Source organism: Psittacula echo, assembly GCF_963264785.1.
Source record: "Psittacula echo genome assembly, chromosome: 7".
Lineage (NCBI taxonomy): Eukaryota > Metazoa > Chordata > Aves > Psittaciformes > Psittacidae > Psittacula > Psittacula echo.
Window position 1 is genome coordinate 49,563,080 of NC_137740.1, and position 26,029 is coordinate 49,589,108.

The 26,029-nt window shown below is 41.6% G+C and overlaps 1 protein-coding gene across 4 annotated transcripts; it reads right to left on the reverse strand.

Moving 5' to 3' along the window:
• Positions 1 to 3,153: 3,153 nt before the first annotated feature.
• Positions 3,154 to 24,955, reverse strand: ATG16L1 (autophagy related 16 like 1). 4 transcript variants are annotated; one of them, XM_080623133.1, is made up of 18 exons: positions 24,390 to 24,955; positions 23,438 to 23,531; positions 21,411 to 21,516; positions 19,881 to 19,954; positions 19,431 to 19,682; positions 18,468 to 18,533; positions 15,973 to 16,059; positions 15,183 to 15,239; positions 14,134 to 14,236; positions 11,524 to 11,629; positions 11,338 to 11,408; positions 10,003 to 10,074; positions 7,603 to 7,723; positions 6,672 to 6,777; positions 5,973 to 6,122; positions 5,528 to 5,575; positions 5,061 to 5,162; positions 3,154 to 4,662 (listed from the first exon to the last, which is right to left on the reverse strand). In XM_080623133.1, the coding sequence occupies exons 1-18, from the start codon at positions 24,502 to 24,504 to the stop codon at positions 4,569 to 4,571; spliced, it is 1,824 nt and encodes a 607-aa protein (XP_080479259.1). In that variant the 5' UTR covers positions 24,505 to 24,955; the 3' UTR covers positions 3,154 to 4,568. The 4 variants fall into 4 exon arrangements, with proteins under 4 accessions (XP_080479259.1, XP_080479258.1, XP_080479261.1 ...); XM_080623132.1 differs by having other exon boundaries at positions 15,973 to 16,062; XM_080623135.1 differs by lacking the exon at positions 15,183 to 15,239.
• Positions 24,956 to 26,029: the final 1,074 nt, after the last annotated feature.

Here is a 26,029-nt window from a genome sequence, read left to right on the forward strand (position 1 = left end):
CTGAGGAGCAGCATCAGGAAAGGACAATGCTACACACGCCCTGTTCACACACTTCTGCCCATTGGACCTGTGTGAACCACCATACTGTCTTAGAGACGGTTGGTCTCACAGTGTGTGACTGTCCTTCCAGTCTGCTTCCATACTATTTTTCTGCTTGTTTTCCCATTTAAAAACTGCTTCAAGAGTAGAAATAATTTCTAGGTCTTATTTACATGCAATAAACTGTAGAAAAGAACATATTTCCCTTCTTAGAAAGCTAGGAAAAAAAAAAAAAAGTAAGGTTTAAGAATTAAGGACAGACTTAACACACATTTAAGATTTCTATCAAGTACAGGTAAGTTTTCCAACTCCAGAATAGTATTTGCTGCTGAACACACACCCTACTCACACTGTAGACCCAAATAAACAAACCAGCAAATAAAATTAAATACCTTGCTGTGTTTCAAATGCCACAGGAGCTGCCACAGGGAAAAGACATGAACTCCTAACTACTGGAGAAAGATGGATTTTCCACACAGCTGTGTTCTATTCTTCTTCACATCTACCAGAGAGAATCACTAACCTCTTCTCAAACAAGGAAGACAATTTGTAGGGGATTTGAAAGCACGTCCCTCATTGCGTCCCATCCAGGATTTCAAGAATTAATCCCCCACCAAAAGCAAATATTGTACCTGGACTAAGATTCAACTAGAAAGTGGTTAAGTCAGCAACATGAAGCATTACCTAAGGAAGCTCAGATTATTAACAAAGAGGTCTCCAATGTCAAACTCACATATGTAAAGACTACAGACTTACATAGAACAGGATGGTTACTGAAAGCAGCTTTATTCTAAAGCTCTTTCTCTATCTTCTCCTTCCTAAGGTTGCAAGCCATCCAGCCTGATAAACTGAACAAAGAGCCATTTATGAAAAAAGGGAGCTCAGAAAACACCAAACCAAGTCTCTATAAATAGATGCCATTATGAAAGACTACCAAACATTGAGAACAATGTGTTATTCTCATAACAACTAAGCTGTTTATTATTGCTCCTCCAGCATCCCACTGGCATACTGATGCAAAACAGTGTATTGCTAGCTAGTACACCTCCCCTCCTTAATTGACTTATAGAGTGAGGCACAACATCCAAGATCTAAGACACATGAACAGAGATTTCAGTCAATTTAGCTTTTCTGTTGATGGAACATCCAAGCATAGCTTCCCCCTCTCCTTGAATTTGGTCTTGATATTATGCACAACAGTATGTGTAATCTTTGGCTTGAAAGCTGCATAAACAGCTGTAGCTTTCCTTTGGGCTGAATCTGTTACTTTGATTGGAAGGATCACATGATATCCCATCCACTTGCCAGCTTGAACAGCACCATCCATCTCAGGCAATCCTGCTGCCACAAATCAAGCTTGCTTTTCTTGCAAACAATCACCAACATCTGCCTGAATATAGTGGCCTGGGTACACAAGTTATCCCAATAAAATGAACACAGAACCAGTGTTCATCAGCTCTTTCAGTGTTTTCCAAATTCCAGCAATATTTTATTAACCGGAGGTGGATTATTTGGAAAGCTTAATCACTACTCTGCCTAATCATCTGGCAAAGACAAACCAGACAGCCCTAAACCATGGAAACTCACACGTGCCTGTGTTGCAGCAGAAAAGCCAGATCCTGGTTCCATGAAGTAGGGAAGAGACCCTGTAAGTTAACCCACAACAAATCAACACATTTGTTCAGCTATGCAGCGCAAAAGCAAAAGAGAGAAGCTGGTCTTGTTAAGTTTGTGCTGTTGCCACTACAGGATTACTAGTCATTCAGGAGAGGAAGGAGCATTCCTGTTATACCTGCTACTCCTCTGAGGGCCTGGGAGGTGTAGGTAAATGCACCACTGCAAACATCTTCGGAGCAGCTTGGAAGCAGCTCTGCCGTAACACATACTCCTAATGCACCCTGATGTCTGGAGAAAGTGCCCACCCCCCAAACCACTTGAAGGGCAGCTGCACCTTTAGCAGAGAAACACTGCAACAGCCACCTCTGCACAGCAGGTACATCGATTCCTCCTCTTTGCTCTGCAGGTTGAAGCAGAAAAGGGGGTCACAGAAGTAAATAAAACTATAGGGGAAAAAACTGGTTACCTTGGTCCTATGGAATTTTAATCTAAAATGCTTAAGCTCTACGCTAGCTAACCCTTATCCTTGAGTTTTATTAACCTACTACGTAACAGCATCAGCAGGCAAAACAAAGCCCTTTGTGTAAGACCTGTGCCCACATTGTAGAAAACCACAAATGTAGCAGTCTGAATTATAAACATCCTAAACCCATTCTGATCCTCCTCAGTAGAGCCTGTAGTTTTTATTACATTAATCTCCCAATAATCTTTCATCATGCTGACTTGTCATTTAGTGATCTGCTTTCCTGCAGTAACCAAGGTCACCTGGACTCTTGGTGCTTTTTCAGGACCTTCTGCCACAGCAACAGGCAGAACAGAAAGTAACTTGTCTTTAGAAATGCTTCAGAATGCCGAAGTGAATCTTCCCATTGTTGCTTCAGTTCTCACTTCCAAGAGCCGGACAGAAGGCTTCTTTTCTTACGGGAACAGGAGGGTGGTTAGTGATAGCTCTTAGTTATGTTATGAGTTTGTATGTTGAACAGCTGAAGGCTTTGCTTCGTTACTCTGAAGTAGGAACAAGAGCATTATCTTCAACAAGGTTTTTTGTGTTTTCTAAAGAAATGTGCAACTCCTATTCCTGGCTTAAAAACTTCACAGGGTCAAAGTGCCACAGCAGAAAAAGCCTTCTCTTTTCAGTGGTGTCTGAAACACAGATACCGATTTCCTCAATTCAGTATTTTATCCAGAACAGCCAAAACCACATCAACCTTTCAAGGACAGAGGCACTTGCTCATCATGTTAAAACTTCCTTCAGTCTCAAGGCAGCATTCCGAAGACAGGGCAAGACCAGGTGTATCTGTAGGATGGCCAGCTTCAATCTAAGAGCATTATCCTCTTTCCTGCTCTACGCCAAATCCCACAATGCAGCTGAACACAAATCCACAACTCATCAAGAAAACAGCACAGGAAAACACATTTCAGGATCCCGTCTTCATTCAGAAGAATGAAGATCTCATTTGGAAGATCTCACACAGACTGAAATAAATGAATCAGGCATTGTGGGGGCTTAAAAGCAGAACACAGGTTTATTTACAATCAAGTTCTTATGGGCAGCTGAATAAATAAAAACTTTGCCCCATATACTCTTAATTCCCCTCTGCAAAGTGTCTGAACAAAAGGCTAGGTTAGAGAGATGCCTGTTATAGCAGCTGCCCCCTAATCCAGTCCCTCCAATGAACACACTTCCTTAGTAAAACATAATCAGGAAAGAAGAAAATAAAGTGCAAATAAAAAGGCAATAAAACGCTGGTGGCTTGTCTTGAGGCCCAGACAATGTGGAAAGTTTTGGCTGGATAAAGGTATGCCAGGTAGCTCACACCCAGCCATACCATGGTTTTAGATGCTTAAACAGGCACAGAGCCAAGACTCCACTCCGAAGCACAGAGAGGGCTCCAGCGCAAATGGGGATATTGCACGTGTGCTCAAGAAGGGGGCAAGTGGCCTGGAATTGCCAGCACCAAAACAATGGATTTGGGATTTAACCCCACTGCTCCCCTGTGCTCTACTGACAGCCGCCAGGACAGGACAGATGAACGAAAAAGGGACCAAACATGGATATTCTGGTACTGAAATCACAGTATGACTACATTCCTTATCACAGCAGCACAACAGAAGCTCGACTTCTCTCTCCTCACACCCAGTAACCAAACTGCTTGTGGAATAAAAAGATAAAAAAACTCCTATTTTGTGATACCCAAGCTGTAGAAGGGCATTTTAACAAAAGGGTGCAGAAGTCCTGAACAATGGACCACTGCCTTCAGAACAGGCAAAACCGATACAAAGAGTTCACACACCAGTGCTGGAGAACCTGTGTCAGCATCAGAACAGATCTGAATTGATCTGGTAACTCAAAGGCAGAGCTGCCAGAACCATGGGAGACTCTTTAAAAGCTGTTCCAACACTTCAGGCTGCCCAGGACCTGCCCACATTTCATGATCTTCTCACCCCATGCCTGAACTAGGCCACAAGAACAGAACACAGGAGACAGGACATGTATTAAGTCAGCATACACAGTAACTTCTTTCCAACATTCCCAACTCAGAGGTGCTTGGATACATTTGTGTGACAGGGTATTTGGCACAGCTGACTGGTGAGGAAACCCATTAGTATCTTCAGCTCCACTTGGTGCATAGATACTTCATGTAAAGGCATGACTAAGTAGCATTTTCCACCCAGAACAGCTAATCTCTTGCTGAGTCCAAGTGCCACAGTGCAGTTATGGCATAAAGAAGTCTTTGACTCAGGCTCCTTCTCCATTGCATTAGAACTTTCCTCTGGAAAGTGAAGCCCATGCGTTGGTTAATATCCCGACTCCGGATGGATCTGGGCTCGGGTCTCCATTCTGTTCAGCCACGGACCAGCACCACCATACTCAGAGGTGTTAGATGCTCTGCCTTTCACCCTCCATCCAGTCAGAATTCAGACCACAGGACAGCCTTGTTTCCTTTGTCCACACTGACCACATGGGCACCCGCTGGTGACCATGCGACTGCATTGATAGGAGAACTGAAATGGAAGCCAGGTATAAGTTCACAAAAACACTGAATTCCGCAACAGCACTTAACACTGGAATGAAGTGTTACAGCACTCTATCAAAGAAAAGGCACTTTCCCAGCTCTCAGGAGACTTGGGCTTTTCATAAGCCTATGAGAGATACAGTTTCTTCAGACTATATCAAATGTACTTTATTAAAATCATATCTCAGTTTAAGAAGTCGAAAAATAACAAACCCAACTTTAATTCAAGCTATAGAACACTGCCAGCAATCCATAAAGAATCTACATATTAAGAATTCTGACATGACAATGTAAGCTGCAGAGGTGTACAACTATAATTATTCCATAGCTCAGCAAGATTCACAACCCAGCTACCCACTTTAGATCATATGGCCAGCCTCCCCTCACCTGTGATGCTTTGTTAGTGTCCTCTCCAATTTCCCAGTGAGCACACTCCAGATGTAAAGGGCCCCATCAGCTGAACCAGCAGCCACATAGTTACCGTCAGGGCTATGAGATCAGAAGGTGCAGAAGGCAGAGAACAATTTTCAAGTCAGCAATTTATCAGCACACATAATCACTTTACTGGCAGCTTCCTAAGCAAGCAACTTGGCTTTAAAGTCTTCCAAGAGCTAGGCACTACCAACTATTAACAGCAAGAGGTGAAAGCCCTCTAAAATCAGGAAGTTTCCAACCTATTGGATCAACACCTACAGATATACTCTGTCTTGACCAAAAGGTAACCTTGCCCAAATCACAAACTCTGCCCCAGTTACTGCAGCTGTAAATGGGGACAATGCAGCCAAGCATCAGAAATCACTGACTTTTTCTGGGGGAAGATTTAGCAGGTATCTTGCTTATATATCTGACCTTACCTGAACACAACTCTTGTCCAGTCAGAGCCACATTTGAATCCCTGGGCACTGAGAAGTTAGAAGAATCAGATAATTATAAACTCATTTATAAGCAGATGGACTTGCAGGTTTTCACTAAAGAGTATGGTAAGGATTTCTACAAGAGGTTTGGAATAAGCTCTGGTATCCCTTTATCACAATTTGCATTTCTCATACACCATCCCTCAACTGCATCTGAAGAAATTCTTTCCTTTAGGCCAAAGACTTCTAAGCCAAGTTATCTTCTTTAAAAAGATAAATGAAAAGATCTACCAGAGTAGATCTTTGCTGTTAGGCTTGAGAGAACTTTGCTACCCATGTACAAAAACATCTAGGATGGAGATACTGAAAAACACTCCAGTACTGAGAGTAATCTGCAATCCAAAAGCACTGAAATTCATAATGTTCTTGTGGAGAACACGCTCACCTGAATGTCTGTTTGACAGCACTAACCCGTAGGTCAATGATCTTTAGCAGATCATCACGGGAACAGGTCAAAAGCTCTGTTCGCTCTGAGTTCAGGTCCAGAGCTGTGATTCTTCCAAGCAGCTCCAGCTCTTTTACTATGGTTTCAGTCCTAAAGACAGAAAGAAAGAAAGAAAAAAAAAAAAAGATAGAAAAAAGGAAGTGTAAACCCAGCATGCAGAGTCCAAACCACCTCCACATTAAAGCTCTGACTTGTCCCAGTGTGGAAGGAGAAGAAGTTTATTGGTTTATTCTCATATTTTGATTCTTGCCCAAGCTAGATCTCACTTTGTGGATAACACTTCTGGCTATCTAACAATAGTTAGATACTACTTTGATCACTACTCACCCTCTGAAAAGCTAAACAGTGTCTAGAATGACAAATACTAACCAATGCAAAATATTTACAAGAAAGCAGACTGCCCTTTTGGAAAAGTCACACCCCCCACCCCCCCCCAAAAAAAAAAAAAAAGTATCCCAAATCTAAGCCGCCAAGCAGTGTAAAAGTAGTAACAAAAGTCTCTTTCAATGGTCTTCTGCAACTCTTACAACATCTTATTAGCCTCCAAGCTCAGGAAGAGAAATTCCCTAGCTCAGATTATACTCAGATGGCAACCCCATAACCACTCCTATGCTGTTACCTCTCTTACAATAGTTTTACCTGATGTCCCAGAAACGTATTTTCTTATCAAAATGTCCACTCATTACACATTGCTCAGTACATACGATGTCATTGCAGCTAGATCCTGCAAACACTGTTTTTATACCTAAAAAAAGATAAGCTAATGGTGACACACTGAAGTTTATACTGTACAGACTAATGAAAACAGACAGAAAAATCATTATACCACATGCACACACACTGGTCACACAAGCAGTGTCCAAGGAGTGCTACAGGGCAGACAAATTCTGTCTTAGAGTAATCCTGACTTAAGTCTTCAACAACCTCTCTGCCCTTCTCAATCTCCTTTGCTATGGCTAATAACCCTTTAAATGCTCCCAAGAGAACTCCTTCCACTTGGTATTTAGACAGCTATAATTTGCTACTGTTGAACAACATGAAACTGTCCTTGACCTATGTGTGCAGTCCAGGTATCAAGGTAACCCTGAATCTCCATTTCTCTCTCAGCGCAAGCATGTTTAAGAACTGTAAAGAGACAAGCCAAGGAAATAAGGAGTTTTTCCCAAAGAAAAATCTTCATCCTAGCATTTCCTTCATGTGAGTTTTTTTTGTACACTTCCAAGGGACACTTCCATCCACTTTAGGGTTAAAAATTCTGACCTGGCACCAGATTTTTAGTGGAAGACTAAAATACCCACCCCCAGACTGGTAAACAAAGAACATTCACAGAACACAGCGGCTGTTAATGTAATAGCATTAACAGTGCTTCCTGCATACACATGCTTTCTTATTTCAGGTAACAGGCAGAAAGTATCCAATTACTTGAATAACAACAGAAGATGGGATGACTGCTAGTTTTTGCTTATTTTTAGACTAGCAAGCAGATGAAATAATCTAGCTGTCAAGAGTTCTATTTACATTTAGTAGAAGCACAGAACATGGATGAAAGACAGAAGTTAGGTTTCCTTACAAACTTTGCTGCGGAGGTCCCAGAGCTTGAGGGTCCGGTCATGACTTCCTGAAACAATGCGTGCATTGTCCAGCAAGAACTTGGCTGACAGAACTTTGCCACTGTGACCTGTCAGGGTGTGCTGAGGAAGAGAGACTGACATGGTTAAATTGCACAGTTCCACTTGCTCCCTTTCCCTGTAGCTTACTATTTAACTACTGTTAAATAGCAGAACTTAATAGTTCTGCTATTTAATAACTCAAAGACAATCTTAAATCGTAACTGGCAGATGTACTGCATTGCTTGGAGAAAATAAGACAATCTATTATAGTTAAACACAGAGATTAATGCTGAGTAGGAATGTCAGTAATACAGAGTTCAGCCTGAAGCTAGGAGACACCGGTCACCTTTGGCTGCAGTTCATCTACTCAGGGAACCTGCAAGCTCTCTTCCTCAACACTCCATACACCTATGTTTCAAAACAGATGGCAACTGCAACACAGCTTTGCAGGAGCTATGAGGAGGAGGGGTTAAAGCAAGCTGAAAATGGAAATTGTGCCTTCAGGTTTTATAATGAGCTTCTGTGAAGGACATAACAGGTTATCTAGTCTCAACTGTTACTATCTTCAAGCCTGAAAGCTGAGACAACCAGAGATTTCAGAAGAACTCCCTGCAGCAGTTTTTGGGGCTGACAAGAACATGAACCACATTCACTTCAAATTGCTGAACATTTACATACCAAAATCACAAAACAGTAAATGAATGACTGAAGTGAGATAGATGATGAGACACTGGCACAGGTTGCCCAGAGAAGCTGTGGCTGCCCCATCCCTGGCAGTGTTCAAGCCTAGGCTGGACAGGGCTTGGAGCACCCTGCTCTAGTGGAAGGTGTCCCTGCCTGTGGCAGGGGGTTGGAACTGGATGAGCTTTAAGGTCCCTTCCAACCCAAACCAGTCTGGGATTCTGTAAGTAAGAACTGTGAAAAACAAGATAGAAGCCTTTGTGGCATGTAGTTAGATTTATTTCTTTTCCCTCATACTCAAAGGAGTATCAAATTACACAAAGTGATCTGAGCTTGGGAAATATAAAAGAAAAACCCTTAAGAAGAGAAAGGAATGGGAGCAAAGTTCGGGGAAAAAGAAGCAAACCTGAAAAAACAGTTCACAAACTATGAATGAATAAATCATCCCATAAAACCCACTTTGTCTTAAGGACACAAATTCCAGAAAGCAGGATCTAAACCTTCACTCTACATCTCTCTCCTGCTTCTGCTGCACAGTCATTACATACACATATTTCAATTTAAACAGGGAGTTTTTTGGCAAAATTTACCCTGATTGCAGCTTCACTGCCTCCTGCTCATGTGCAAGCCATAAGAAACACATACTTGAAACCAAGAATGCACAAAGAATCTCAGCAAGCAGTGAATGCACTTGCCCAAAGCTGGCAGTCACCAGGACACCAAAAAATTTACAGGAAGATACTGTGAAGCCAGGTGGATGTTTGCAGGGATAACTAACCTCCTGCAGCGAGTAATCTCTAGTCTGTTAAACTTTTATTCACTATAATTCATATCCAACAGTAGGTTTTGCAGCCAAACAGAAACTGCAAAAGAACTGGTGTTCTTCACTCTCCTAAATGAGACCTGACATCTCCACACTGAGAATTACCCAGTGATTTACCATGCAACTGTAGGTTAGAACTGACATGTGAAATGTCAGAAGATTCAGAACAAAGTAGCATCTTCCTAAAGAAAAAGTTGAGGAAAAGTGTACGTAGGAATGGCAATAAAAACACTCTTAGAAAGCTGAAAATAAGCTTTTCTTTTGGCCAATCAAATGCAAATCCTTCTTTAAACTAGAGCTAAATATTGGAGAAGAACATGAGAATGAAGAAATCAGGAGCAGAGGAGGAATCTTTCAAAAGACATTCAGAATAAAGTCATAGAATCATAGAATCGACTAGGTTGGAAAAGACCTTTAAGATCTTAAAAGCTAGACAGAAGACTCCATGAACACTGCTCCTGACTTACGCAACAGAATCGCTCTTTTGCAAACCTTCTTCAGCAGTTCGCTCCTTGGATTGCGGATAAATATTGACATGGTTCTCAACAGACCGTAAGAAGCATTTAAATTTCCAGAGAGGTCTGCAAAAGTACACCGGGTTTATGTGGCTAGTGGGGGGGAGGCTGTACTGTGAAAATATGCAGTAACTGGAGTTTCCTGCAAGCCTGTGCAGAGACCAATACTGTATTTTATGCCTTGCTGTGAAGACCCTTAAGAAAACAAGATCCTGTTAACTAAAGAACTATTTAAAGTGTCTGCAAATGCCCAGCTTCCAAAATCACCATGTCCCCGTTAGCAAAACTGGAAACACAATACAGTAAGAGCCTGAGTACTGCTTTGCCTTCAAGAGACTCACCCGTAACCGATTGTCATCAACTGTCCAGATTCTGCTGGCAAAGTCATTTGAAGCTGCTAAGAGGTAAGAACCCTGTGGACACAAGATTAATTTAAAACTACTCCTGCAAGTCAATATGTAAATTAAACCCAAAAGTATTTCCAATAAATCATTAAAACCACATTAGTGCTATATTGCCAAGGGAAAAAAAAAAAAAAGGACAAAACCACTGTGGAAAGCTATTGTAACAACTGCTTAGATATGCCTCAGTGGAATTCACCCAATTCTTGCAATCTTCATTAAAATTCTAACATTTTAAAATAAGATTCCAACAACTAAATCTGTCCAAGGATAGAAAAAATTGACTTGCTCATGACTTTAGGCTTAGGACTCCTCATGTCATGATGGAGAATGGTCACCACAAGATTCATGCTTGCAGTCCTGTCCATCTCAAAAGACTTTCCTGAACACTTAAAGACCACCAGCATCTCACTTCAGGCAGCTCTTGCCTCAGATGCGTTCAAGCAACTTGCCAAAATCAGAAGAATTATCTCCTGCAAATTAATGGTGCCAGCAACCTCAAATGAGCTGGTCAGTGTCTAAAGGAAGGATCCTTTTGGGTATGTATCAATAAAGTTTAGCACTTGGAATCACTGAATGGAAGAAATGTCAGCTTTGGTCTGCTGTCCATACACAGTGGAAGAGGTCTGAGCAGAAAAGACAGATCACATGTCCAGTTAGAACAATCCAAAACCTCAAACTCCTGCAAGTAGGACTGTTGGATGCTGATCCCAGTCATGGCTCTGACACTTCAGGTTAACACGAACCACATACACCACAAGGTGCCAGCAAACATTACTGGGCTGTGACTGTTGAGAAACTGTTGGGAGAAAAAGTCATGGAAATCCAAGTATTTAGGATAATCAGACCTTTTTCTACTCATCAGACCTCAGCAGAGCACTGATGAAAATAAACTTTACAGAAATAAAGCCTCAGTGTATTTGCTTCTTCTATGCTGTTATACAAGCTTTAGTAGGAAGCTGGAGACTGATTTCTTACTTTAGACATAACCTAGCATACTGTATTGTAATTTCAACATAATAGCCTGTAACAGCCAATGACTGAGCTGCGTATCATCTTCTCAACTGTAAAGCAAATAAGAGAATCACAGACTGTAGCATATCAAATAAAGATCTTTTGTATGATTTTAAACTATTTGCATTTACTCTTGTAAGTATTTTAACTTATTCTTAAGCAACTTTTCAAAGTGTTAAAATGGTAATTGATAGCAGACCACAACATAATTGAAATATTTTAGTCTCCATCATAAACAGTGGATATTGCTCAGATACTCACAGCACTATCAAATTCTATGCTTGTAATCCCAGCGTTACTACCAGAAAGGGAACCTTTGGGCTCACACCTGTCTGCACAAAGAAAGATGAACAAAACTTAAGCAGCAGATTAGAACAGAAGCTGACACAAAGTGAACTATGAGCTGGTTTAGCACCCCACCATACTCCAAAGCAAAAGAATATTTACCTCCCAAGACTTCCCAAAGCTTAACCCTCCGGTCCATGCCTCCTGTTGCTAGTAACCGGGAGCCAGGGCTGAACTGCACTGCATTCACCTCTCCATCATGTGCATCCTGAGGGGTGGGAGGAACAGAACAGCCACCCAAAATCAAGTTAGACCCAAAACCCACAGATCAGAAAGCTATAGAACTTAAAGGTTATACAGAACCACAGCTGTTGATCTTTCAACAGTATACAAGAAATAAAGGCACAGGCTGAAACTGCAGTGGTTGATGGTGTGCAGAGAGAGCAAAAAGGACTGATCCTTATCTAAAGGTAAAAACAAAAGCACATAAAGAAAAACCACTAGCAAGGATTCAATAGAGATAAACTGCCAGAAGCTTTACAATGCTTCATAAGTTTAGGCTTTATAAGGTAAGGCTTTAAAGTTACACCAGAAGAAAAAAAAAAAAAAAAGGAAACAACAAGTAAAGAAAACAGTAACAGATGATACACTGTAAAAGGAAACTAACTTTTCATTTCTCCATCTAGAGCCAGCCATGGAACATGATCCAATCAGTTCATGCAACCACAGAACAACCAAGTCACACTTGATTTAGGAAAGTCTTCTAGAAAACAGTATAACAGATTAACTGCATTTGTTTACTGTATTGGTGATAATGCTACTTTGTATTGGTGCTTTAGTAGTACCAGCACAATTGTGACAGTACCTTCTCTCAAAGAGAACTTGGGGTGGAGCTGTGGTTCCTACCTGCAGGTACAGTGACATCCCTGCACCCCTGCTTTCTCACACCTTAATGTTTTGAAACTTGAACTGGCCGCTTAATAGTGATTCTTCCACCTTTTAAAACCTATGAAAATTTAAGATTCCTTCCTTTTTTTATCCCTTGTTAACTTCACAGCTTTATACTACTTACCACACGGTATTAATACCACATCCTTAATTCATTTGCTGCATTCCTTTTTAAGTATTTTCAGTAACTGTTCTTTCAAAATCCATTTTTCTGGAAACTTGTACTTTTCTGGAACTTGTTGCTTGAATTTGGTCTGCCAGCTCATATTTAGGGGTCATCACACTTCAAATCTGATCTTTCTACAAGTGCAGAAGAGCCATTCAGAACAAAACTGGTCAAACGTCTTGCCCAGAAACTACGCCTGAGAATAGCAGCTGAAGTGACTACCTTCTCTGCTTTCCCAAGCCTGTTCTTTTACTCATCTCTCAGGAAGTGAGCCTGGTCTGCTCCCTGTTATCTGCCAAACCTCTGGCACACAGTCCTTGCATTAATTCCTAGAATGCTCTGCTGGACCTAGACACGTCCTCACCTCCACCTGGGCTCCAAACACAGGAGCCAAAACATAACACAGATCACCTCCAGAAGGATCATATGGATTCCCATGGAACAGCAGCGACTTTTTCCTTCAAGTATTGCAGTGCTAACCACATATTGCCTCCATAGTGCAACAGCCTGACAGGCTTACATCTGCAGCTGTTCCTAGTCCTGCTGCGAGATGGGCAGCACTCCCCACATTGTCAAGACTAGGAGGTCAGCACAGTCTACTGTGGTTTGCCCCATCTACCAGGAAGACAGGCTGCACTGCTCTTGTAAGTTCAGATACATTAAAGAAGATCAAGAGTGAAAACAGCATAACCTCACATATATAGCTTTCCAATGCCTTTTATGATGAAATTAGCCAGGATTATATCTATTCATCAACTCTGCTTCCTGTACACAGCCAGAAGAGGAGAGAGGTTGCAACACATATTGCTGCCATGAACATCTCCTCTGATGTTCCCTAGTCAAGCCAGCACCAGGCTGTCACTTAACTTATGACCCTATTCTCACTTAAAGTAACCCTGGTAGTCCCTCCACACCATGACTTTCACTGGAGAAGATGGTAACAGGGCAGGCTAAGAATACACAAGCCTCCATACTGCTGTGAGCCACTCTTACTCTGGATGAAAAAAAAAAAGGTAAGTCATTTCATATGCATGAAATATCCACATCCAGCACTGCAGTGCCTGTGAAAGCTCAAGAGGAGTGTTCAAACAAGTAGCTACAGTACAAGACAATTTACCCCAGTATCTTTCATTCAGAAGGCAATGCCCTTCACAGGCCAAAACAACACATGAAAGAGGTCTCAGCTTGAAAACTTTAGATCACACACAAAAAATGAAGACACCCCACTACCATGAGCTCCTCTCAGCCAGCTCTGTTGGATAACATTCAGCGCCACAACTCCCTTCACTGTGGAGAACTGGAACTGAATTAATCCCAAATTGTCAGCAATCCCTTCCTCAATCATAGCTCTACTATAGCATGACAGAACAGGGACTGCTGGGAGCCAAAAGGGTAATAGGGTGTAATTCCCCTGTGCCCTCAGACCTTTTACTAAGTCATCATTGACCTCAATAGGACAGACATCAAGCTCACTGGCTCTGAGAAGCATTTGTGCTAAGAATTAAATGGGACAAACCATGCTACAAAATCATAAATTCCTTTCTTGTTTGGCAATATAAGTAGAAAGGTCTGGGAGATCAGTTCCCACACATATAGAATTCACTTCCTTCAAGGACAGTAAAAGGATTAGTAAACCCAAGAATTGCTTCTATACTTACAAAGACACATATGGCAGTAGTGGGCACTCTCACTTCTTTACTGGCACCTGGATGTGGCTCTATGCTGTCCTGAGGAGCAGGGAATGAGGACAAAGAACGTCTCCTGAGATGAAACAAAGTAGAAATATTTTAAAATGAGAAGTGAATGCTGCTTCTCTTGAGTTCATCCAGATCTGTACCTGTCACTTAACTACACTGCACAGTGATTAAGAAATGGGGGAAGGAGGTTTTAACTTTTATCAAATCTTTCAAAAATTACATGTCATAGCACTACATCCACTTATGGCTTTAGATATTCCATAGTATGCCAGAAAAATCACCTGATTACTGACCTCATTTTGGAGTAGCCTTTTGTTTTTGTTAATAGCAAAGAGAAACATAGGAATAACTGCAGCTGAGTTCAGCTGGAGAGACTGCAACTCCATCATTATGCCTAAGGAAATTGAACACCATTGCAGCACTACCTCCCAGGCAGCAAAATGCTCCATTCAAAAGCTCAGGCTTTAACCAAAGACTGTTCACGTAAAGCAGAGCTTAACTTAGAAGGAGTGGCTCCCCTATGGAGCCTAGACACAGAACCCAATGACTTAAATAACCCTATTAAAGGAGCAAAGTGCAGTGGAAAGTAAGAGCAAACCCCATGTATTCTCTCCACAAAGAGGGGCTCATTGCCTCTCTAACTGCAGACAGTTTCTAGACACTGTTATCAACATCTGAAATCTAATCAGGATAATGCAGCTGGGTTCCACTTTACTTCAATGGAATACAGTCACATGCTGGACTAAGAGTGGATAATGTTTTCACCTGGCAGCATCAGAAGATTGATGTCCCAAAAGGGGAGACTCAGACAGACTGGAGGGAAAGGTCAGAGGTCAGCACACGGCAAGATGGAAGAGACAGGAAGTTGAGGAGAACAAAAAAGAAAAGAAAAAGAAAGGCAGAAGCTAGAAGAAAGCTGAAATTATTGTTTGTATTCCCTGCATCACCAAGATCTTGGCATACATTTAAACCAATATACAAAACAAAGAGGTGAAAGTGTTCTAACCTACCCAAAGATATTAGTGATAGAGTCCAGAAGGCCTCCAGCTGGCTGGGAGAGTCGCTTACTGAAGGAGGGGAGGACAGGTTTAAACCTTGTGAATAGCTTCTCCACATAAAGATCAACACAAATACATTTCATAGCAACAAGTCTCTGGAAAGACTCCCTCCCCTGCAGACCCAGGCCAAAGACAGAAAACACCAGAGGCAGGCATCAGTTCAAAAGTCACCAGCAACCACAACGCAGGACATGAAGTTTCTTCAATTTCCCCTCAACCTCCACCTTGTGAATCATTGGTTTCAGATATAACAAGTCTGAAGTTTCAGCCAAATTAATCTGTGCTCTCATGTAACTACCTCTTACTTTCCACTCACTGCTATTTTAAAGGAAGAAAAAGACGCATTTAAACTAGCTGAAGATTACTTGCAGCATTTTAGCTAAATCCAAAAACCTGGCCGTTTGCAAAATCACATTGATAATTTGATTACTCACAGAGGCATAATGCAACAGGCACTGTAATATCCATGTTATTGCCTGTTTTGTTTTTAAACCTTTGGTTTTAAGATTAAACACAGATTTTTTCAGACACCTGTGTAATCTAGTTAAAACAGCAAACGAAAAACAGCGTATCTATAGCATGGTAATACACAACACAGCACAGGAGTTTCATACTATGGTGGAAGTATTAAACTCTGTTCCAGCTAAAAGCAAGTAAGAACCTTAAGTAGCATAGTTCCAACTCTCTTACACCCCTTGTTGTTCCTCAATGACATGGTACAGAAATCTTTTGGTCTACAAACCTGGCTGTTCGGCTGCCAGTTCGCACTGGAGATGTCTCCTCAGCTGTGTCAGAGGTTTCATCTGCAAGCACTTCGATATCATCATCCCTGCTGAAGGGAGAGAAAACACCTCATTTTCAATCAGTCAGAGCTTCCTATGGAAACTACCTGCTGATGTATATGAACTGAATGGATGACATGGTCCATGGTCTGCAAGTGTCTACACCCAATCCACATCTAGGGTTACTGAGCTGTAGTAACATGTAAGTAGACCCAGACAATGCAAATGCTGATCTGGCTGTCACTGCCAAAGATACTACATTTAACACACAGTATCTGCAAACAAGTATATGCACCTATATAAATTTCAGGTTTTGTTTATTTTTTCTTTGCAGCTGCTAATTACACTCTTCACTGACAACAGGGTTGGATGGTTATGGGCTACGTTAACAGGCATCCATTCCAGACATTATATTTCAGCTTGCAGCACTGCAGATGGCATTATAATGACCTATCACATCTGAGCAAGACTCTTCTATGGAGTGAGCATTTGCTGAAACAATTAGAGAACCCCAAAAACATGAGTTACTGGAACCCAGATATAGGCGATACCCTATTTTCACAGCACTTTTTTTTTGCTATTCCAAAACAAGGACGTATAAAAAACCGCAAGAGTTTGAAATTTCCTTGCTCATCCATGCCAAAGACATTCTGATATTTTCTACAGGGTTTTCCTTCAGGTGCTGCTCCATTAAGTACGAGGGATGTTTTGGTTCACTTCCCTGAAGCGTTGGTGAACGACGGAACAGAAGTGGGAGGTTCCAATACATATATCGTTAATGAATCCAGCTCAAGTACTCATCTGATGCTAAAAGGTTTTTCCCCATTAATCATCATAGGCTCTAACAGTCTAGTATTTTATTCCTTCAATGATAATTTTTCTTCCACTGTTGATTTTGCAGGGCAAGCTATTTTTAAACACACTTTATCAACTTGATGCCATTTGACTGAACAGGAAGTTTAAATTCAGCATTTAAGAAGGAATAAACCAATTCCTGCCATCAGATAACACCCCACTGCAAAAGAATTGGAAAGGACAGGACCATTTTTAATCTCTCATTTCTGAATACAGCTGCACTTAAAAGTCCTAAGATTCTGGAGGACAGTATGTATGAAAAGGCTATGGAAAATACATACTCTGATTTAAAAATATCAAGCTGATATTTCAATAAAACACTACCAAGTTCTGTTCATATATCTTGTAATAGCTCAAACTTTAGATTTTAAAAAATTGCTTATGTTTTCCATGAACTTTCCATGTTAACCTATTTTTGAAGTGAATATAAACACCAGGTCACACTCCTTGAAACACTGCAATCTCCCCCTTTAGTAAGCAGCACATTTAAACAACACAAACCCTCTAAAATTATAAAATCAAAGAAGAATCAAAAACATCTGTGAAGCAGGGTTTGAGCCATTTACAGAAACAATTATTTCATAGATTTTATAGATCTTGACAGGCTTCTTTTTAACTTCTCAGTTTCTTATTTGAAACTATTCATGAAACACTGAGACCACCATCCCCACCACAACAGGAAGCAAAAATTCAAGCTGCTGTGCTACAGCTACCTCTGAGCCGAGGTCTAAGATAGGAGGATCTCGCTTTGGGTAATGGAGAGGAAGAAGCTTAACAGGGAAAACAGCCACAGACATTGTACGTGTATTTTCCTTCTCAGCACAACATCATTTATTTAAGAGCTTAAAGTTCCAAGATATTCCGTGTGTGTTTACAAAGACAACAGATACCAAGGAAAAGCCTGCACACTGTTCTGTCACTGTGCTCCGAAGAGGTCTTAGTGATAAAATGCAATAATAACGCAGCAGGTGTAGTTTTTCTGGATTTGCCTAAACAAATGCCAGTAACCTTATCAATTTGGTGCAAAGCACCTATACTACCAGCTGCCCACTTCAGTTACCTGATTAAAAACCACCCAGGAGTAAACACAGTAGTGAAGAGAACAAGAGATTAGAGATTTAGCTCTGGCTTGCCAGGAAAAGTAACTCCACATCTACTTTTTTTCCCTAAAGAAAAAAATCTCTCCCAGTATGGACACCCACCTTAACTCATTCAGTATCTGTTGCTATAGGTAATCCTTGAATGTACTTGTAGCCTAACACTTGAAAATGTAGGCACTTGCAGAGTGCACAAATGAAGAACTATTCTGAAGACCAACAACACTGCATAATAAATGTTTTAATGCTGAAATATTAATATACATTCACCATATGAACAACTCTTTGGACTTTCAGTTCAAGCAGCTATTTTTAGTCGTAACAGAGCTCCTTCTTCTGAAAGTTCAAGTAGGGAGAGTTACTGTACGTTTGTGACTTTACACCAGTTTAAACACTCCTCTATGTCACCAAATTTAGAAATAACAAAAATACCACTATCATGCATCTGCATAAAACTGAAGCATGAAGTGACAAAGGAGACTCTATAAATCAAGACTGCTTACGGTTCAACAGGCAGGGGCTCTTTGGCAGCTTCTGCTAGTTCCTTCTGCAGCCTGGCTTGTCGTCTCCTAAGAAAGAAGAAAACAAGGTCATTAGAAAACCAAAACCACACCAAAACTCCTTAATGCCATTTCAAAGGTTACCCTGCAGAGTTTTGATGGGGAAATCAGACTACTACCTTAATTCTATCCTGCTTTTCAAGATACTGAGAGCAGGAGAGGCAGTTTTCTTACTATGAATAGCATAGGACAGGTCAATCAAGTGAAGGAACAAGGCAAAATGTACCTATGGCCCTTTATGACCCACAAGAATGAGGATTTGCTTGGAGTGCAAGAACTTGCAAAAATAGTAATTATATTAGTAATACAATGACTGTTAGGAAATACAAAACTGCCAAGTGTTACGAGACTTGAATTATAGCTCTTAGTCTCCAAGTACCCTTGGCTGGCAAGCAAGCTGAAGCAATTCAGAAGAAAAAAATATTATTTTGCAGAGGGAAAAAAAGAAAATGTGCAAACTTCTTTTTGCAAGTTACACGCAATTACACACAGGTTAGTCTCATGGGAGCTGCTCCTTTCAGCAGAATGCAAAAAACACTGAAGTTAGTTAAGTCAAAAAAAGATAAAACTTCAAATAGTACCAAGATGTAATATGAACAAGAGACGTCCAAATCGAATACCAGAAAAAACTCCAACAGTTTCTATCTGATTTATGATCTAAAGGCCATAGTTAAGTGTTTCTCAAGAAACAAAAGAACATGTTTTATTCATTTAGAAGACAGGAATGTTTTCACAAAGCATCCATCTGTGCTGGCCAGAAGGATGAACACAAAGTTGTGGATTCTCTTGTTCTGCAAGAATACAGAGATCTCAAATCAAAACTAAATCTGGTTTTATCCTATGCACTCATTGTTAGTCAAACATGTATTGTGCAGTTGTTTATCAAACAGAGGTCATCTATCTCACCTTGAATCCTTTTCATTTTCTGCATTCAAACGATTTGCTTCTTGTGCTTTCTCTGCCATCCAACGCGAGACCAACTCCTGGTTGTCTTCAGTAGTTTTCCTCAGTTTCTCCTCCAAGGCATTGAAGGTGATCTGGAGAGCATCATATTCATCCTTCAGTGTCTGATTAGCTCGCTCAAGATCTTGCAGTTTGCTACGCAATTCCTGGCACTCTGTTTCCAGTTCAGAGATCTTTTGCAAATACTCTGCAATCCTGGAACAACAAAACACATAAAACCATGAGGCTCTCCTTTGGGACATATGCTATCATCTTTGTGCTCTTTGCACAATGCCCAACAAAGCGATTTTTAGCCCATGACTAAGACCCTAAGAGAATATTATAACAGTAATAAACAATCAGAAGTCCGAGTCTCATACTAACCACACCGATGAAGAAACAGTTCCTACTCACTTTGCTTCATTCATCTGCATCTCTTTGTCCTTCTGCTGCATTTGGTTATTCAGATCAATTACAGACTGGGCCAACTAGGGAAAGGAGAAAACTGTATTACAAAATGCAGCAGTGCCAACTGGATAATAAACACTGAGCAGCAACCAGCATCAGTACAGAGCAATCTAACATAACAAGCATGGAACACATCTTTTAGCTCTTCTTTCACAGGTTCCTATATAGATCTGTGGACTTCACTTATCACACAGGTCATTAAATCATAGAATCCACTTTCAAAAATGAGTTGTGAAAAGATTACTGTCCTTTGATATCTCACCCCTACCCTCAGAAGTTTCTTTAATAAAGTTACATCAAACAGAATATGTATTAGGAAGACATTTTTTGAAGTAGTGGAAAAATCAACACAGAACCTAAAAATTGCCAAGTAAGTAAACCAACAAATGAGTACTAACAACTAAGCAACAAATATTCCTGGTATGGCCAGGGCAGACATGTAGCTCACATGTTGTAAATACAGGTTTTCCCCACAAAGAAAGTTGCTGGTGGAGTCTCTGCAGTGCACAGGAAATAGAGGTGCAGAGGTCAGCACTAATGACAAGTTAGTCATTACTGACAACCAGACAGGGAGCAGCAGCAAGCCCTACAGTGTGCAGAGCCTCAGCTGCCCAGAGAGAAGAAAGACTGAGTTTTGAGAGAGGTGCCTGCCTGGGTAGGTGGCTTAGGATACCAGGCTGGGGGGAAAGAAGAAATTTTCAGTGCTTTGATTAGTCAGTGCACACGTTCTGCAGAAACCTGTCTCCTCTGTGAGAAAAGGAGCACAATAGCATTTTCCAGGTCTCTCTTTAAAAGTCTGCAGCATCTTTCAGGTACTAGCTCCTGGCACATTCAATCCATTGCTGGGATTTTGAAAAACTGAATTCTGCCGATGAAGCTTCCACATCTTCCCATCAAAAAGAAAGGGAAAAGGAAAACAAACAAACGAGAGGTAGCAGCTTTTCCTCTCTTCCAGGCCCGAATCTCATAGCTAACAGGACTCCTGGGCTCTTTACTGCATCCACACAGCAGAACCAGTACTCCCTTTTCAGTACAACACCATGGAACCATCAATCTTTCTTTGTGCTTGTTTATTTTGTGCACTCTTTTGTAGCAGTGGTGCTGCAAAGGGAGGCTGTGTGAGGTTTCATTTGTCACCTATTCTCTCACCCAGTCTTGACAACATAGAACTAGTGGTCATGCACAGCTCTAGAGAGTTTCTTCCTCCTCTAATAAATACAGTTAGAAACCTATTCATGAAAACACAAAATTAAGCACTTCTTAACACTCATGCTATACTGACAATGCAAGTTCTCATCTGCTAACTGTCAGTTTTAAAGACCAACTGGTTTATTTCTGGTTTATTTTTATCATCAACATGAGCTTAAAAAAGACTGTTTTTCCTCATTTTTTGAAATTTTTTGAAATCTTGGTAAAATTAAGGTCATGTTCACAACAGGCCAAGTATGCACCATACAGAATAGAAGACTTTCTAACCTCTCCACGTTTCTTATGCAGCTCTGTCAGCTCCTCTTGATGCTTTATCTTCAGCTGTGCCAGCTCCTGCAACTGCGCATCATTCCATGTGCCATCATGTCCTGGACTGGAGTTTGAGAGATAGGAAAATGACATGTCACAAACTAGAATCCAATTGGTTCTGTGCCTTTGACAGTTGATCTCCGGATGCTACCTCCCCTGGATTTTCTATACTACATCAGAGACACAGGTCATTGCTGACAAACTAAACCACAGCTAGCTCCCCTTCAACACACTTCTCACCAACCAAAATGCCAATATATAGTACTTGAAATTAAATTTACTGCGGACTCAATTCAGCTTTTGTATGTTTCTAAAACAGAATTCAAACTCAAATGAAAGACAACTAACCCTTGTTTTAATTTGCATTAAAACAACCAAGTCTTAGAAGTACTCTCTTCAAATTCTGAAAGAACTACAAATATTTTAGCACCTTCAGTTTGTTTCAAGTGAGCTGGTGTACCACGAAGATGACAGCTATCTGGAAAGAGCATTACACAGAGCACAGAACCAAAAGCCAGGGAAGAACCAAGGGTATATTTCCAAGCCCCTAAGTTTATAGTCCCAACTGTTACAAGTCATGCCTCCACTGTCCTATGTTCTAGCCTCTTCCTTTGTAAAGGTTTTGATGTATTAATTGTGTTTTACAAAACAAGAGTACCTTGACATAAGCTGTAATTTCTCCACACCAGAACACCATACACATATCACACACACAGACTCTGAGCAAGTTAGCAGTTATATTTTAAATTACTGTTTTTAAAAGTGATAATTTTAAATTTGTTACTATTATACCATACACACAACACAAGGTAATTGCAAGCATCTGTTTCTGCAGTCATTCTGTGTTATAATGGTCCAATAGGAAACAGATAATGCATTCAGAAGCTGAAAGGTCTCACAGTGATATCAGTAACTTTACACTCATCTCAACACCAAACAACACCTGACTGAGCTAACACTGTACTAGAAAACACTGCGTTTCCAAGAAAATGTGTCCAAACAGACAGGAAGCCAGGACTTGTGGTAATATTCAACATATCCAAGAACTCTGGCCATGCATACCCCTGCAGCCAGAGCTAGATACTCCTCTTTGGCCTTAAGGTAAATAAAAGCATCTTTCTTCAGCTAACTAGGATTAGAGAATTCATTCTGTTTCCAAACACTGTCAAATCAGAGTTCATCTTAGCATTTACTTTGAAGATGCTGTTTCTGTGCATTCTTTCTCATCCTCATCTACTCCAGCCTCACCTCTTAGAGCAGGTGCTCAACAAGAACCAGATTCCCCTAAACTAATGATGGCTCCTGCATGTAGGTGAGGCCCTGGCACAGGGTGCCCAGAGAAGCTGTGGCTGCCCCATTCCTGGCAGCGTTCAAGGCCAGGCTGGACGGGGCTTGGAGAAATCTGGTCTAGTGGAAGGTGTCCCTGCCCATGGCAGGGGGTGGGAACTGGATGACCTTTAAAGTCCCTTCCAACACAAACCATTCTATGATTCTCTTTAGAATATGACGCTTATTTAGGACTGACACTTTATAATCACTATTTTTTCTTTCTACCCTTCTATGTGATAACACAGATTGAAAGAAACTAAGTATCTGTTTCTCCCTCCACTGCATTGCTCGTAAGATCAAACTTAAAGAGTCACATCACAACCATTAGGAACTAACACCAGGTAAACATTATAAGCATTACAAGGCAAACAGATCAGAGCAGTTGATTCTGGTCCACCTCCATACCTCAAGTTTGTGATAAAAACATGACCAAAACTTGATCAGATCTTTCTGCACCATATACTGCAAATGTATTGTAACTTTATCACATGTTTAGAGTTAGTTATATTTTGGTTTTATATCAACAGATTTCCCTGTTTGTTTTATTCCAAGTTACTACAGTAACCTAGAAGTTGTTTGTGTAATGCCTCCAAGAATAGTTTAGGTTACAGTGTGTATGACAGAGCGCTGACTGACAGAAAAGGAATTTTAAATACCTGATCTCATGTCTGCTCTGCATGTCATATTTTTCTGCTTGAAGCTTATCAGCCAGCACCGCATGAAGGTCTGACTTCTCTAGTAGCTTGTTATCTGAAAGGGCAAAAAGTACAAGAAAGCAAATAACCAAAAAGCAAAACCAGATTCCCACATTCTTCTTCTAACAACTAAGATTTAGTATCTTTAATGATACTGACACAAGCTAATGTTATGCAAACCACATTAGCGTGCACTCCTCTTTGATGTCAGCAGGCTAAAGCAGCAGTCAGCTAAAATTCCAAGAATTCCTCATTAATTAAGAAGTTGTGTGGGGCTGGTCTTAAGAGACCGCCCAAGTGTATTGCTATCTGCTAATACAGAAGTTCAAAGTACAAACTCTTTATACCCCCTCCAGTGATAACAAGGAAAAAATCTGGCCACATCCAACACTGCATGGTCCTGTCAAGGTGTGTTTGCTCTCCCCTCCCATAAGATGCAGCTCCTCAGCATCTAAGCCAGTAGCTCTTAGGTGACCCCCACTCCCATTCAGTCCTGTCATAGCTGAGCCAGGAAAGGGATGGGCAAATAAGCACTGGATAGAAAGCGCTGGCCCTGAATAGCTCCAAATTTTACAGAAGACTACGAACACGGTCAATAGTGCTATTGTTCTCAATTCCATAAAGATCTAAATGGGAATGGTGCAGACAATTTAGACATTCAGTCACTGTCCACAACACAAACGCGGTTTAGCCTGTAAGGGGACTGAGACAGAACTGCTTTTTTACCTCAGTAATGAGGAGCCCCCAACTTTCCTCAGTTTTATCAAGCATCTCCCAACCAGTGACCTGGAAACGACACACGCGAGGCCTTGCGGGCCCCTTACCAAGGCGGCTTCCCCACTTTCTGAGGAGGAGGGAGGAAAAGAAGTGCCTCACGGCCTCGACCCCGCCGGGGGAGCTGCACCCCACTTACACTGCCCGATGATCTCCTCGAAGGCCTGCCGCTGCAGCCGGTCCCTCCGCCGCAGCTCCGCCGCGATGTGCCGCTTCCAAGGGGGGAAACCGGCGGCGCGCAGCCCCGACGCCATCTCCGCGGCGGGAAGGTGCACCGCCCAGGCCGCGGCCCACGAAGGCCGGCCGAGGGGAGGGTGAGGCGGGCAGGAGCACCGGAGGGCGGCGGGAGGCCGGTACCCGGCCCGCGGCGGCGAGGAACGCCTGCTCAGAACCGGGGCTCGACCCGCAGCCGCCACCCCACGCCCGCCATGGCGCTGCGGCCGCGCTCCGTCAGGGGCCCTCGTTCCTCAGAGGCGCACCGCAATGGCGACAGCGGCTGCCCCGCCACTGCCTGGTGCCAACCACCCGACCGCCTTCGGCACCGCTCACCACATCACCGTCGCTTCAGCACCGGGCAGTACACCACGGTGAAGCTGCACGCCAACCTCGGAGTCGACCTCCACCGCCAGGCAGGCAGAAAAACACCCTCCGAGGGGAGAGGGCCTTGCGCCATTTTATGTCCTGTCCCGGATGGTCGTCCATGCGCTGCCGCCATCTTGAGAGCGGCGAGCTCAACCGTCCAGCCTGAGCCGCCATCTTAAGAGGGCTCTACCCTCGTGTTAGTACTAGTACCCTATTATTGCTATGAATTAACATTAAATAGTTATTAAAAGCCACACAGCTACCCGAAGGGTGATGTACTGCATCATCCAAGATACACCTGAAGTACTTTTTTGGTTTTTGTAGCCTTTTCCCCCAGATCTCCCTACAAGACAACATCCAGTTCCTGCATTACATACGGAGCATCGATCATGAAGCTTTACTGAGTTACAAGCTGTTCAAAGAGGGCAGTGGTGAAATAAAGTGCGGTTTGGGGGTCTTTAGATAGAATTACTTTGAAAAATTACTTGGAACACAGCATAAACTACAAGGACAGCCCTCACAGCACCAGCACATCCTGCACAGCATCACAAAGAAACCATGCATGCTCTAGTGAATGTAAAAATCTCTAATGCTTGCTTCATTGCTTTACTTTTAACTGCTTAGCTTGTTAAGTAATGTGTTAGGTAACCATATTATTGTAATTCAATTTGAAACTGGGCAGGATGCACAAAGCTTTTTGTCTCAGGCTAGCTAAAGAGCTTTGTTTCTCTTTTGGGTAAATGAATGAAGATGTAGTTATTAAATTGTAACAGAATAAAACAGATGATTCACTAAATTATTACACTGGAGCTAAGCTAATAATAGTTCTTCCCCAGGTCTGCCTTATCAAGTACATAATACACAAGGTTATGCATGTTCTCCACGAAACTCATTTAGCGAACTGTAAGCATGCAGCCTACTTTTTTTTACTTATACATCATAAAATCAAATTAGATGTTTAAAAACATGAAATTACTTGAAACTTCAAGGTTAAGTCCTAATTCTACAGATAAAGTTACTGGACTCCCAAAGGGCAGTGCTGAAATTCATCCTTTCAAATCTTCTCTACATCTCAATTCTCTGCAGAGAAAGCAGAAACCAAACATGAAGCACGAGGAAAAAGGGAGAAGAGAAAAATACAGGGGTTAGATTTAGTTACTTGTCCCCTGATGCTTTTACCTTGGCCTTAATATATAA